The 14741-nt window shown below is 43.1% G+C and overlaps 2 protein-coding genes across 3 annotated transcripts in view; both read left to right on the top strand.

The window, feature by feature from the left end:
• LOC102732905 (protein Cryzl2-like) overlaps window positions 1-2481 on the top strand; it is a 42678-nt gene extending 40197 nt beyond the window's left edge. The window contains exon 10 of the mRNA XM_081824659.1: window positions 728-2481. Within this exon, the coding sequence (XP_081680785.1) occupies window positions 728-847 (120 nt within the window). The 3' untranslated portion in view covers window positions 848-2481. The remainder of the gene's footprint in view (window positions 1-727) is intronic.
• Window positions 2482-4052: 1571 nt separating this feature from the next.
• SEC16B (SEC16 homolog B, endoplasmic reticulum export factor) overlaps window positions 4053-14741 on the top strand; it is a 56886-nt gene continuing 46197 nt past the window's right edge. The window contains exon 1 of one of the 2 annotated variants that reach the window (XM_081824655.1): window positions 4053-4536. The gene's annotated coding sequence lies outside the window, so the exon portion shown is untranslated. The remainder of the gene's footprint in view (window positions 4537-14741) is intronic. The other variant, XM_081824657.1, reaches the window with a different exon arrangement.

Below are 14741 nucleotides of genomic sequence, written 5' to 3'. Positions count from 1 at the left end.
TTTTCCTTATGATTTTTTTCCCTTATGATTCTTTTTATTTTTATGGTTTTATTTATTTATTTGACAGAGAATGATACAGTGAGAGAAGGAACACAAGCAGGGGGAGTGGGAGAGGGAGAAGCAGGCTTCCTGTGGAGCAGGGAGCCCGATGCAGGGCTCGATCCCAGGACCCCGGGATCATGACCTGAGCCGAAGGCAGACGCTTAACTGACTGAGCCACCCAGGTGCCCCTTTCCCTTATGATTCTTAATAACATCTTCTTTTTCTAGCTGACTTTATTGTAAGAATACATATCGTAATATAATAACATACAAAACGTGTTAATTGACTTTTGTCGCTAATGTTTCTGGTCAGTGGTAGGCTATTAGTAGTTAAGTTTTTGGGGAGTCAAAAGTTATACATGGAGGGGCGCCTGGGTGGCTCAGTCGTTAAGCATCTGCCTTCAGCTCAGGTCATGGTCCCGGGGTCCTGGGATCGAGCCCCACATCGGGCTCCCGGCTCGGCGAGAAGCCTGCTTCTCCCTCTCCCACTCCCCCTGCTTGTGTTCCCTCTCTCGCTATGTTTCTATCTGTCAAATAAACAAAATCTTAAAAAAAAAAAGTTATACATGGAGTTTTGACTGCGCAGGGGGCTGGGGACTGGGCACCCCAACCCCTGTGTTCTTCAAGGATCAACTGCACTCTTCCCAACAACCACTGAAGTAGTTACTATTAACCCCATTTTACAGATACAGAAACTGAGGTCCAGGGAAGGGAGATGCAGTGATTTACCCGACATCAGTGGATCCAAAGAGTGGCAAAGTCAGGACCCCAGCCTGGTGGTGTGGCTTCGGAGCCCGGGCACATGACCGTTGTGATATACTGCCTCTGCTCAAAATCTTGCATAATCTCTCCTGGGGAGTTCAAGATGTTTTCCCATCACGTGACAGTCTTGTGGTGGGAAAACATAAGATTTTGGGGCTGCTGTATGTAAGTAGTTTAGTTCAAGGGATGGAGCTTACAGTTCTTTCAAGTAGAAACATTTGTACTTGTTTCCTGCCGTGAATTTTGGTTTTAGTAAAGTCAGAGCCAATACCTTCAATCGGTTGCTGATATTTGAAAGAACGAGCCTATGAGACCCGAAAGGTATGTATTTGGGACCTAACAGTCATTGCACTTTTCCACATTGTATTCTGTTGTTTAGTTACATACAGGTCTATAACTTCTCCAATTTACCCAAGATATCTGAGCCAAGGAAAACACAGGTTTATGAATATATGGATGTATGCTTTTTGCACATTTTCCAAATGTGTCTTTTTTAAGTCAGGGAAAACAAGACTGCAAGATTGTCGTCAGATCAGGGTCATGAGTCCTGTGTCACTTAAGGCCCAATATCATCAATACTAGCCTGAACAGTAGAAGTATTCTTAAGTAAGAAAGCTCATAATTTGAGGGGCGCCTGGGTGGCTCAGTCGTTAAGCGTCTGCCTTCAACTCAGATCATGATCCCAGGGTCCTGGGATTGAGCCCTGCTTTGGGCTCCCTGCTCAGCCAGGAGCCTGCTTCTCCCTCTCTTGCTCCCCCAGCTTGTGTTCCCTCTCTAGCTGTCTCTCTCTCTGTGTCAAATAAATAAATAAAATCTTAAAAAAAAAAAAGAAACCTCATAATTTGAATATTCTTTCATATTTCTTTTAGTATTGATTTCTTTTCTCACCCCCCTCGAAATTACCTTATGCTTCTCTCCCTCTCCTTTTCTCTTCTCACATTTACTACTGACATTCCACATTGGGCACTTATTTACATTCTCCTTTTTATGGATCTCTCTATGTATCCTTCGTTTCTTATAGTCGAATGATTATTATCAAGATAAAAGACAGTACACTAATCGTAAGACAAGGTGGCAAATGCAGTTCATATTTAACTATTCTTTGCGTAAATCTAAGGAGGTGTTCTTTGCATACAAAGCAAGAATATGGTAATTAGGAGTGTCTTCTCTAGTCATGACAAGTCACGTTAGGCAGGATCTATCCTTAATATTTACAGCACAATGTTGTGGGATAATGTCTGAGAACCAGAGCCCTAAGTTCTACTTGTGTGACCTTGGACAAGTTATTTAAGCTCTCTGAATCTCCATTTCTATCCAAAATGATGGGTGGAAATAAAAATCCTTTTAGGATTAAAAAAATTTGACTCTACTGTGGGTTATTTTTGTAGTTGAAAGTGAAAGAACATTTCTTTTTAAAAAGTTGTTTTTAAGACAGTTCTATAATTCAGAGATTTTATCTAAATCAGTCATTTTCCTCATTTAAGTTTAAAATCAGGAGCTTCCCCAATTCCAGGATAATGAATAAACACCAACAAGATATGCCTTCTGATTCATACACATATCTACTTGCTACACAGCCCTTATGGAGAGGGGACATCCTGAATTTTCTATGATTGCCCCAGTTAAGAAAAACTTTGTTGTTGTTTACACAATAAAGATAATTTAATGTCTAAGTATATTCATGTGTCTCGCTTCATTTTAATCCAGAAAATGGGGCCAGTGACTACCTAGTGACCTTTTCCATGTTTTAATTATGTAAAATGTATTGGTTACTTGGTCACTGATCAATAAGTGCTCATTTCCCAATCTCTGGCTTTGTTACTGAAATGTAGGGATTGGTTGGTCAATTCCAGCTTCTTTCTTTTTCTCAATAATTGGCATGTTCATAAATGATTTCTGGCCACCACTACAGGCATCATCTGGGACAGTATGGATTACAGCATTCGGTAACATCGCTGTGCATGTGTGCACTGTGGAAACTTCCCTCTGCACCCACATCATGGAAGGGGGAAGAAGGGACCCACCTCTGACATCACCCTCAGGGAGAGGAGAGCTGTGTGAGGTCTGGGCTAAAAAGTATTTTACATTTCTCTTTGGCATGGCTTCTCTTCTCCAGAGAAGCACGAGAACATCTTTAGAATTCTTGAGTGTTTTGGGGACACACAGAGAAAAAAAAAACAAACCCAAATCTATTTAAGATTCAGCAGAGGGGCTGAATAGTTCAGCCCCATAATAGTTCAGGCAAGATACCACTTGTCATAATTTTTACACAATAAAAATAGCTTTATTGTTTCTTCTGATGATATAAATAAAAGTTTTTCCTTGAAAAAAATCAAAGTATTGGGTGCCTAGGTGGCTCAGTCGAAGCATCTGCCTTCGGCTCAGGTCATGATCCCCGGGTTCTGGGATCGAGTCCCGCATCAGGTTCCCTGCTGGGGGGGGGGGTGGCCTGCTTCTCCCTCTGCCTGCCTCTCCCCCTGCTTGTTCTCTCTCTCTCTCTCTCAAATAAATAAAATCTTTAAAAAATTGAAGCATATATAAAATGATAGAGAATAAAATCAAAGTCAGATGGCATTCCAACACCTGAAGACATCTAATTAACACTTTTGTGAACTTAACATGTACTTCTCTTTAAGCACACACGTCATTCACATACATACAATTTTACAGGAGTGATGTAATAAATGCTGCTTATTGTGAAGCCTTTAAAAAAGTTACTTATGCCCTTACCCACTGCCCTTGCACGTTCTCTCCCTCAAACAAAGGAAGTATTTTAACTGCCCAGGATGTACCTTTTATATTCTTTTGTCTATGTAGATACAGAAATACTCATATAATTATATATATGCATATATAATAACATATAGGATAATATATTCCTTTTCGCTCAAAAGATTTCATAACAACCCCAAATGGGATAATATTACATACTTTTTTTTGCTTGGTTAATATGCCATAGAAACCCCTCCAAGTGAACTGCTACAACTCTAATTTACTATTTACTAGATATCCTAATATTCCATGACATAAATGTCGCATAATCTATTCAACCATTTCCCTATTCATGAGCATTCACTTTCTTATTTTTTTGAAATGAGATTCACTTTTTTGAAAGGAAATTCATTTCACCCCAACCTCATGATTTTTAATTATTTATTTTTAAAGAAGATTTTATTTATTTATTTGAGAGACAGAGGGAGAGGGACACGCAGACTCCCCCCTGAGCAGGGAGCCCGACACAGGGCTCAATCCCAGGACCGTGAGATCATAACCTGAGCTGAAGGCAGATGCTCAACTGACTGAGCCACCCAGGCGCCCTCCAAGCTCGTGATTTTTTAATGAACTAAAATCTATAATACTGAATCAACGTCTCTAAATTTTACTCTTTCATTTTCGAATCCTGCCTTTTTTGCTCAGTTGTTAACTTGCTGTCATGATTGTTTAGAAAGTCGACCCGATATTTAGACCAGGAAGGGGTATGTGTGGTTTCTTTCGCTCATCTCGGGTAGTGGCCTCTTTTACTAAGACCTTCTCAATATGGCGGTCAGATCATGTTTCCAGCCTCAGGGTCCACACAGAGAATCGTTCCGTTGGGAAACTGCTGCTCAAGCAGAAAGGTTCTGGGCAGCTGACGTGGCATCCCAGTTTCCAGGGTCTACCAGCTGTGAGAAACAGCAGGCTGTCAGGATGGGCTATAGCAGCAACAGCAACTCCTGATTTAGGGGCAAGAGATGTAAGTACTTATTTTCACCACTAACCAAACCAAACTCAAACTGAAGAATGCTGAGAGGGAATCCAATTCCCAGCAGAGACTCTTCTAACAGATTCATTTGAGAAGCATTTGGTCTTAACAAGAGTAGAAAGGCATCAAGCTGGCACAAGGTCTGCAGCCAAATGAAGAACCTCCCAGGGTCTTGTTTTACAAAGCAAACTTCAGCTGCGGCTAATGTCCCTTTCCAACCCCTTAAAGTGCCTGCGTGCCGCTGCAGGGGCTGTCCCCCGTGGGATGGCATGCGTTGCTAATGTGTGAAAAGAACATGGGATTTCAACTTCCATAAAAATTTTAGGCAGTTTGATTATGGGACGATGAAAGGAGCCTCTGCAGTTACAGTGTCGGGGGGAGAGGAGAGAGCCTGTCAAATATTTTAAGGAGGATTCAAGTTGGTGAAAGCTGACTTGGAGGCAACGTGGAAAGTTCTGAGTTCTCGGGCTCTGGCTTGGGGTGTGGTGTCTGCCAACTCAATGACAAATGAAACCCTGATGTGGATCCTTAAGCAAGCAGTGGCTCTAAGGCCCCTGCGGGGGGGGGGGGGGCGCTTCCTTTATGAAACCTACCTCATGTATCATCTTCCACCCTGGAAGGCATGTCCAGAGTCTCTGGTGTTTTCCGAGTTCACAAATCATGTGTTTATGGGATGGTGATTTCTCTTTCTTTCTGTTGAGACCTTTTACTCTGATGTTTGGCTCTGCATGAAACCTCATAATGACCAGTAGCAGACTGCTCTGAGTGTGGTTAACTGACTAACAGATATTTTTGCTTGTTGCCTCTATGCTGGGGATATCTAAGTGAACAAAATGGAAGAGGTTCCTGGCCCCGTGGGGTTTGCTGCCCAGCAGGAGAAACAGATGTTATGACAGGACAAATGAGCAGTGGGTGGAGAGTCAGGAGAAGTGGAATCGGGTCCTGGCCTTGATCCCAATGAACCAGACAGCACTCTGGGCTTCGGTTTATTGCTGTAAAATGAATGGGTTGGGGAGGATGGCCTCTTCAGTAATTGATTCCTCACCTAGTGTGAGTTTTTCCCTTGCTGAACAGATTTTCACACAGCCTTGAATTTGCGCCACATCCAATTTGGGAAGGGGGCAGTTTGGCGGTGGCGGGGGCGGGGGGGAAGCGGGGGAGGCTTTCTTTATGAAACCTACCTCATGTATCACCAACCAGTCTTCATCAGATCATGATTTTCTGTAACAGAAACTTGAAGGACAATATCATTGGTAGGAGGAAAGGTTGCTTCAAAGAAAGAAGTCTTAAAGGTAGCAATTGCATACAGACTCATCTTAAATATCTGAGTTTCTATTTTCAAATGGTTATTGATTGGAACAAGTACTTTTCCAACTGCTGCTGATTTTTGAGGGGAAAAGACACAAAAGTCTGACACTAAGGAAAATGAAAATTGCTTGAAATAGGTGTGACTCACAGGCTACAGCCTGAAAGAAATTAAACTGAGTAAAAAATAAGCCAGGCTGTGGTTTCAGATAGGATAGAAAATACCATAAAAAAAAGAAGAAGAAAGAAAAAAATAAAAATACCCATCTTGGTGACTGAGCAGTGCATCCTCAGCGTCCAGAAACTTATCACCATCAGCTCAGTCGTTTTTGGCTTTGAAAATTGTGGGAGTTTCGTTGACATGTTTTAATAGAATGATAGATAAAATCAATTCCTTTAATATAATTAGCATGCATATTTCTTTCCCCATCAGCCTTGCTTAGCCTAGGTCACCAAATTATCCACACGGGCATTCATACATCCCTCGCTGCCCTTTACCTTCTCAATGGCATAAATGTACTTCCTGACCCCTGAGTAATCCCTTCTCTTGGGCTATGAACTCCATACCCACTGGCCTCCTGGGGGGACCACATCCATCAGTCATTACCTTTACTAACCCATCTCTTCTCTAATTGGCTTTCCACCATAGTGTCTCCCGTTTTATACCAAACAACCAACCAACCAACCAACCAACCAGTAAGCCAATGAAAACCCCTCATAGTTTCTCCTTACTGTCCTATGCCTTTTCAGATCATTCCACCAACCCTATGGAATCCAGGGGATACTTTCAAGTTCTTATATAACTTGATCTCTTACTATATTTTTTCTTTTTTTTTTTTTAAAGATTTTATTTATTTATTTGAGAGAGAGAATGAGATAGAGAGAGCATGAGAGTGGGGAGGGTCAGAGGGAGAAGCAGACTCCCCGCTGAGCAGGGAGTCTGATGCGGGACTCGATCCCGGGACTCCAGGATCATGACCTGAGCTGAAGGCAGTCGCTTAACCAACTGAGCCACCCAGGCGCCCTATATTTTTTCTCTTTACCTCTTCCTCTTTCTTGACACACTCTCCTTCCTTGACTTTCTTTTTTTTTTTTCTTCTTCCAAGATTTTATTTAAATTCAAGTTAGTTAACATATAGTGTAGTATTGGTTTCAGGAGTAGAATTTAGTGATTCATCACTTACATATAACACCCAGTGCTCATCACAACACATGCCCTTAATGCTCATCACCCATTTAACCCATCCCTTCACCCACCTCCCCTCCAGCAACCCTCAGTTTGTTCTCTTTAGTTAAGAGTCTCTTATGGTTTGCCTCCCTCTGTTTTGTTTTTTTTTTTAAGGTTTTATTTATTTATTTGCCAGAGACACAGTGAGAGAGGGAACTCAAGCAAGGGGAGTAGGAGAGGGAGAAGCAGGCTCCCCGTGGAGCAGGGAGCCTGATACGGGGCTCGATCCTAGGACCCTGGGATCATGACCTGAGCTGAAGGCAGACGTCCAATGACTGAGCCACCCAGGCATCCCTCCATCTCTGTTTTTATCTTATTTTATTTTTCTTTTCCTTCCCCTATGTTCACCTCCCTGTTCCTTAAATTCCTCCTTCCTTGACTTTCTTGATGCTGTTCTAACTCACGCCTTCACAGTCCACATGGACTTGTCTTTCTCTGTCTTTTACCTTAAGCTATTTTTTAAATTTATTTTGAAGTCTGTGCTCTTCCTTGACAATCTCATCCACATCCATGATTTTAATGATGAGTTGTGTGCTGATAACACTGAAATCAAAGCACATACAAATCTTCAGGAAAGAAGAAACGTATAAACAAATAAATCCCACCCACCACAAATGTGAGTTCCTGCAGACTTCTCTCAGGAGCTCCTGACTCATTCACTGCCTGAGACAACTCTGGTACATTGTCCTGCAGGCAACTCAACTTACATGGCCACCTGAACTTTCCTTTCCACACAAAACCTGCTTCTTCCAGTAAAAGACAGTTCAGTCTTGATCAGGGACATGACCAGGCCAGAGCTGTGTAAATTCAATTACCCTCTAAATCTCATTTATTCTGCTTCTTTGTTCTGTCTTGGATCTGACGCCCACCCCCTGCTCACATTTGTCTTTCCTCCAGAGCTTTAGTTTGGCTTGCATTGACTTTAACAAGGAAGATGTTGGCAACTGCATTTTAAGGCTCACTCTGCCTTCAGTCTGGCACTCCCCAAACCATTCTCTACATGGTGCCTTGTGTGATTTTTTAAAATGCTCTTCATAGTATTTAGCAAAAATTCCAGATCTTCGTGATTCATTCCCAGCTTGGCCATACGGACTCCTTTCTCCCATTCCCCTGAATGTGCATTAGCCTCTAGTCTGATTGAATATGGTAGGTCACCAGAGCCTGCCCAACTGAACATCCCCTCCATGCCTTTGTACTTACCGATTCCTCTTCTGGAATCATCCCCATGCCCCAATTCACCCTGGTTAGTGCTAATTATCCAGCAAGGTTCAGTGAGCGTTTCTACCTCAGGAAGCCTTGCCTGAGTTAGCTATCCTTCCCAGATGACATATTAATTTTTGTAAGAATTATCACATTTTATTAAAGTGATTCATTCACTTTATTTGCCTTTCTAGTACGTGGTGAAAATCTAAGAAACAGAATTATGTCTTATTTCTGTATCCCTAATGCCTACAACAGCATGGCACATAATTGTTATTCAATAACTGCTACTGAATGAATGAATTGTGGACAGATGGCTGCCTGAAGCTCCAGGTTGATATTCTATTATTTCAATCAACTCAAGGAGAAACACACTTCTTTCTCAGTAGTCCAAGTGTAAGTTCAGAGAGGATGCTTCTTGGACATGTCCCTGGGCATGTGCTAACTGCTGAATTAATTACTGTGGTCAGGGAGCTGTGAGACTCTTACTGTCCAGGTATGAATTTTGTGTTGATTCTTAGAAGGTGGGGTGGGGGGGTCAGTCCTATATGTGCTATATAAACTGAGAGGGGGCAGGGAAGTTCATCAGAGGTTAGGATGCTGGGGAGGCAGACATAACAATGTTCACCATCGTGTGTGCAAACAATGTAGGTACTGGGGAGAGCTAGGGAGACCGTCTGCTCCACGTGGCTGGCTAAGGCAGCTAGGACAGTCTCTTCAGTCTCAGCTCTTACCACTGCTGTCTTAGTCTGCTCGAGCTGCTATGACATATTCCACAGACTGGCTGGATTATTAACAATGGAAAATTACTCCTCACAGTTTTGGAGGCTGGGAAATCTAAGATCAAGTTGCTGGCAGATTCAGTGTGTCTGGTGAGGTCTGCTTCCTGGTTCATAGATAACCTGTGTCCTTGTGTCTCTCCATGAACTGTGTCCTCACTTGGCAGAAGGGGCGAGGGAGCTTGCTGGGGCTCCTCTTAGAAGAGTACTAATCCCTTTCAAGAGAGCTCTATCCAATGATCTAATCACCTCAAAGGCTCTATCTCCTAACACCATCACACTGGGGATTCGATTTCAACATACAAATTGTGGGGGGACGCAGACACAGTCTTCAGCAACTTCTTTTTGTGCCCGAGGCTCCAACCACACTGCACATAAAACCCAGTGATCTTATGCTGAATACACAGGCCCTCCTTTACCTCTGAGCCCTTGTCATAGGCAGCTTTCAGTGGGGAACACATTCTCTCTTGCTCTCTTGCTCTCCTTGCCCTCCTTCTAGGCTAATGTACTCAGTTTCTCACCCATTTCTTGGTTATTAAATAGGAGCAGGGACTTTTGGGGATCCTCTTGCTTTATCAGAGAAAGTATGTAGAGTCAGCTTACATAGGAGAAAATATTTTAATTACAACAAATAATGAATTAATATTTGTCTAACATATCATTTGTTGAATGATGGAAATAATTTTTATTTATTTATTTATTTATTTATTTATTTATCAGAGCGAGAGCGAGAGAGAGAGGGGCAGTGAGAGAGGGAACACAAGCAGGGGGAGTGGGAGAAGGAGAAGCAGGCTTCCTGCCGAGCAGGGAGCCCGATGCAGGGCTCGATCCCAGGACTCTGGAACCATGACCTGAGCCGAAGGCAGTCACTTAACCACTGAGCCACCCAGGCGTCCCTGGAAATAATTTTTTTATAATTTTATTTTATTATGTTATGTTAGTCACCATACATTACATCATTAGTTTTTGATGCAGTGTTCCATGATTCATTGTTTGCCTATAACACCCAGTGCTCCATGCAGAACGTGCCCTCTTTAATACCCATCACCAGGCTAACCCATCCCCTCACCCCCCTCCCCTCTAGAACCCTCAGTTTGTTTGTCAGTGTCCATAGTCTCTCATGGTTCGTCTCCCCTCTGATACCCCCCCTTCATTTTCCCCTTCCTACTATCTTCTTCTTCTCCTTCTTCTTCTTCTTCTTCTTTAACATATAATGTATTATTTGTTTCAGAGGTGCAGGTCTGTGATTCAACAGTCTTACACAATTCACAGCGCTCACCATAGCACATACCCTCCCCAATGTCTGTCACCCAGCCACCCCGTCCCTCCCACCCCCACCACTCCAGCAACCCTCAGTTTGTTTCCTAAGATTAAGAGTCTCTTATGGTTTGTCTCCCTCTCTGGTTTCATCTTGTTTCATTTTTGGAAATAATTTTTTTTTCACTCCAGGGGTAAGGCTATATACTCCAGTCAGTTTCACTTAATGACATCATTCAATAAATGACATTCAGACCAGCACCAGGTCATGGTGGCATAATGTCAATGTCATACAAAGTATTGTATCTTTAGTGAGAAAGGAAATATTCTCGGGAAGCTTGTACAGAAACCACATCGCAGAAGCAATGTCGTGAAAGGCAGTAAGTAATTACTCAGCATGCCGAGAATCTCTAACATTCGTTTATGGGATCCTCCCAGAAAATAATGAACTTTGGCCATCTCCCTTGTGATACCTGCAGACATCCATGCATAGAAAAGAAACTTCTCCATCATCTTGACATGCCCTTCAATGTCCTCCAGAAAATGAAGTTTGAACTTTGATTTTTGGCATCATAAGTGGCTCCTATGGAAGTTGCCCTGATGTGCTAAATTCAGCATTAGAACAGCGCTCCTGGGGATCTTTGCTATATCTGCAGTCACTTATTCCAAACTGAGAGAACAGGGATGTGAATGCCACTAAAATCCGTGTGTGTACAGGCATAGGCTATTTCTGTCCATGGAACAGTGGGCAGAGGAGGAGAACCAGCAAAGGATTGTGCACCTTTATTGACTAACAAAGGGGACAAGGAGAAAATACAGAAATTAATCTGAGTTCTTATTTTTATGATTATATATATGCATATATATACATATATATATATATATCTCGGGTTGAATGAACCTATTTACACTGACTGATAGCTTTGAGGATTGTAATTATTGTATTCTCATGGAATAGCTTTCTAAATAATTGCATTTTTTGCATTAAATGTGCCACATGGCTATTCCTAACAAGTATGCTTTTCTGAACAAAGCTTTTTTTTTTTTTTAAAGATTTTTATTTATTTATTTGAGAGAGAGAGAACGATAGAGAGAGAGCATGGGAGGGAGGAGGGTCAGAGGGAGAAGCAGACTCCCTGCCGAGCAGGGAGCCCCATGCGGGACTCGATCCTGGGACTCCAGGATCATGACCTGAGCCGAAGGCAGTCACTTCACCAACTGAGCCACCCAGTGCTCCATGAACAAAGCTTTGACTGGAAGTCCTGTGGTTGATTTTTCCTCCACTTGATGACATACTGACACTGTGTGAATTTGGTGAAATCTCTTACCCTTTCTGGTCTTGCTTTTATTGTCCCTAAATTGACGAACTTTCATTACCACTGGGTAATGAAAACAATGAGCCAAGGATGGGCATAGATGGGGAAGACAAGCTATGAATGTAATGGATAATTATGATGAGAGAGAGGGCAGAATAAAAACGGAAACCAGTAACCTCAGATTAGATTCTAAGCCAATAATAAGGGACAGCTAGGATAAAAACTAGATATGAACTGCAATGATGAAAGCTCAGTAAGAACAAATACCTGAACAGCCCAGAAGCTAACTCTACTGCTGTGCTCTTTTAAATAGCAACGTTCACAACAAGCATTTGTCGAACACTTGCTACATGTAGGTGCTATGCTAAGAGATTTTCCTAGGTCATGCATGGATTTATTCAACTATTAATCGAGCACCTATGAACAGTACATTATCTCACTTATCCTACAACAACCTTGTGAAGATATCTGTTATTATACTATCATTTAACACATGAGGACGCTTAGCCTGAGAGGCTAACTAACTGGCTTGAAGTCTCCCAGCTAGTCATGGAGATATTGGGACTCAAATCCAATTCTGACTGCCAAGCCTGAGCTCTTTTTTTTTTTTTTTAAGATTTTATTTATTTATTTGAGAGAGAGAATGAGACAGAGAGAGAGAGCATGAGATAAGGGAGGATCAGAGGGAGAAGCAGACCCCCTGCCGAGCAGGGAGCCTGATGCCGAACTCGATCCCGGGACTCCAGGATCATGACCTGAGCCGAAGGCAGTCGCTTAACCAACTGAGCCACCCAGGCGCCCCCAAGCCTGAGCTCTTAACCGCTGTTCGGCACCATACTCATGAGCTGTGCATGCAGTTTAGCTTGTCACACCTTCAACAGAATGTAAGGAACCTAGAAGAGGAAAGGCAAAGATTTTTTGAAAACCCACTTCCCCCATTTAACAGGCACCTTGGTGTTTGTCCTTGTATCATTTCATTTCACCCACATTACAGCCCTGTGGGGGTACTTTCTAGATTTCATTTCATTTTAAAGATGAGGAAACTGGGTCTCCTAGATATTGAGTGACACATGGCTGGGAAATGGCATAATTAAAATGAAATCCAAATTTCAATTCCTATTTTCTTTCCCCTGGGCCTTTGCTACTCAAAATGATTGAGGGAAGGACATTTTATAAGGAAATATCAACGTGGGGCACCTGGGTGGCTCAGATGGTTGGGCGTCTGCCTTCGGCTCAGGTCGTGATCCCGGGGTCCTGGGATCGAGTCCCGCATTGGGCTCCCGGCTCAGCGGAGAGCCTGCTTCTCCCTCTGACCCTCTCCCCTCTCATGCTGTTTCTCTCTCGCTCGCTCTCTAAAAAATAAATAAAATCTTTAAAAAAAAAAAAAAGGAAATATCAACGTGATGGGAAGGAGAAGGCTGCTGAGCGCCATAATGGCTGCTTTCGCCTATTCAAAGAGTTAAACGAGAGTTTGAGTCACACATGTGTGTTAGACTGGAAGGGCATCTTTTTTTTCTTTTAAGATTTTATTTATTCATTTGAGACAGAGAGATACAGAGAATGAGAACATGAGCAGTGGGAGAGGCAGAGGGAGAGGGAGAAGCGGGCTCCTCGCTGAGTCAGGAGCCCGATGCGGGGCTCAATCCCAGGACCCTGGGATCATGACCGGAGCCGAAGGCAGATGCTTAACCATCTGAGCCACCCAGGAGCCCCAGGAAGGGCATCTTGACTCTAAAATATTGGAGCGTGTTTCTGTAAGGAGCCTGAGGACCCTCCTTCACTGGAGAGACAACACATCCTGCCCCAGGTAAACTGAGAGAGAGTCCCTGGGCTCCTGGGTCTCTCTGGTGTTTTATGCAGCAGAGAATCTGAGTCCAGCAGGGGAGCTTGGAATGCCAGGGGTCTGCAGATGCGAAGAGCTGAATGTGAGTGAGGACTTGGCCTGATTCTCCCTGGCTTAGATATTGCTTCACCTGCAGGGATGGATGCTTTCTAGAGATTCTTTCCAGCTCATCAGTTAGGTGTCTGAATGTCTGCTCTTGTTCAGAATGAGTCTCTTACACATTTCTAGCAAATGGCAGGAGTGATCTGGGGGGTGCAGGGTACGTGGGTGTGAATGTGTGAGTGCATGTGGGTGTCTATTTGTCCCACTGCAAGTATGAAATTTCTTTGAAGTCTCATGCTTCATAGTAAAAAATTAATGCAGATTTGAATTGTATTCCTTAATACTCAATAATACCATATTTGCATTTGTTTAAAATTAAAATACATTTAAAAATTGCTTATACATTAAAACTGGTGCCTATCCTGTGGCATCCTGCACATCCTTCCTGGGGCTGCAGGTACTTTGGTGTGAGAAGCACTGGGCTGTACTTTGTCGAAGTTTCTAATTCTGATGATCTTACCTTAATCCATTCTTTTTTTTTTTAAGATTTTATTTATTTATTTGACAGAGAGAGGCACAGGGAGAGAGGGAACATAAGCAGGGGAGTGGGAGAGGGAGAAGCTTCCCGCCCAGCAGGGAGCCCGACGCGGGGCTCGATCCCAGGACCCCGGGATCATGACCTGAGCCGAAGGCGGACACTTAATGACTGAGCCACCCAGGCGCCCCTACCTTAATCCATTCTTTTTGTCCTATGTAGTATTTGACATAATTTCCCCTGATCTCCTGGCTCAGTGGGGGTTGGGCGAGCACTGGATTAAGAACCTGTGGATTTCCCAGCAATAATGGATACTCAATTAATCCCTTCCTGATGACTTGGGCACACACAGTTCCTAGGCACTTTATAGCTTTTCCACGGAAATAACAGTTAACAGCTATTGAGCATTTACTATACCTCAAACACTTTGGAAGTGTTAATCTAATTAGACCCTTATAATAACGCTGTGAGGTCACTTCTCTTTTTGTCCCCATCTTACAGATGACGACAAGGAGATGCAGAGTAACTTGCCAGTTCACGCAGCCAGCAGATCGTGAAGCGGGAGCTGAGATTCACTCCCAGGCAGGCTTATTCTGGGGCCGCTGGGATAAGTTGTCCTGCTCCTCTGAGGAATTTATGTCCTATCAGCCTCGCTGGCTCAGAGAACGCTGAGGATATGACAGCCCTTTAT

The sequence above is a fragment of the Leptonychotes weddellii genome, chromosome 6 (genome assembly GCF_054177405.1).
Source record: "Leptonychotes weddellii isolate Sample4059 chromosome 6, ASM5417740v2, whole genome shotgun sequence".
In the NCBI taxonomy this organism is placed as follows: Eukaryota; Metazoa; Chordata; class Mammalia; order Carnivora; family Phocidae; genus Leptonychotes; species Leptonychotes weddellii.
This window is presented reverse-complemented; position numbering and strand designations above follow the sequence as displayed.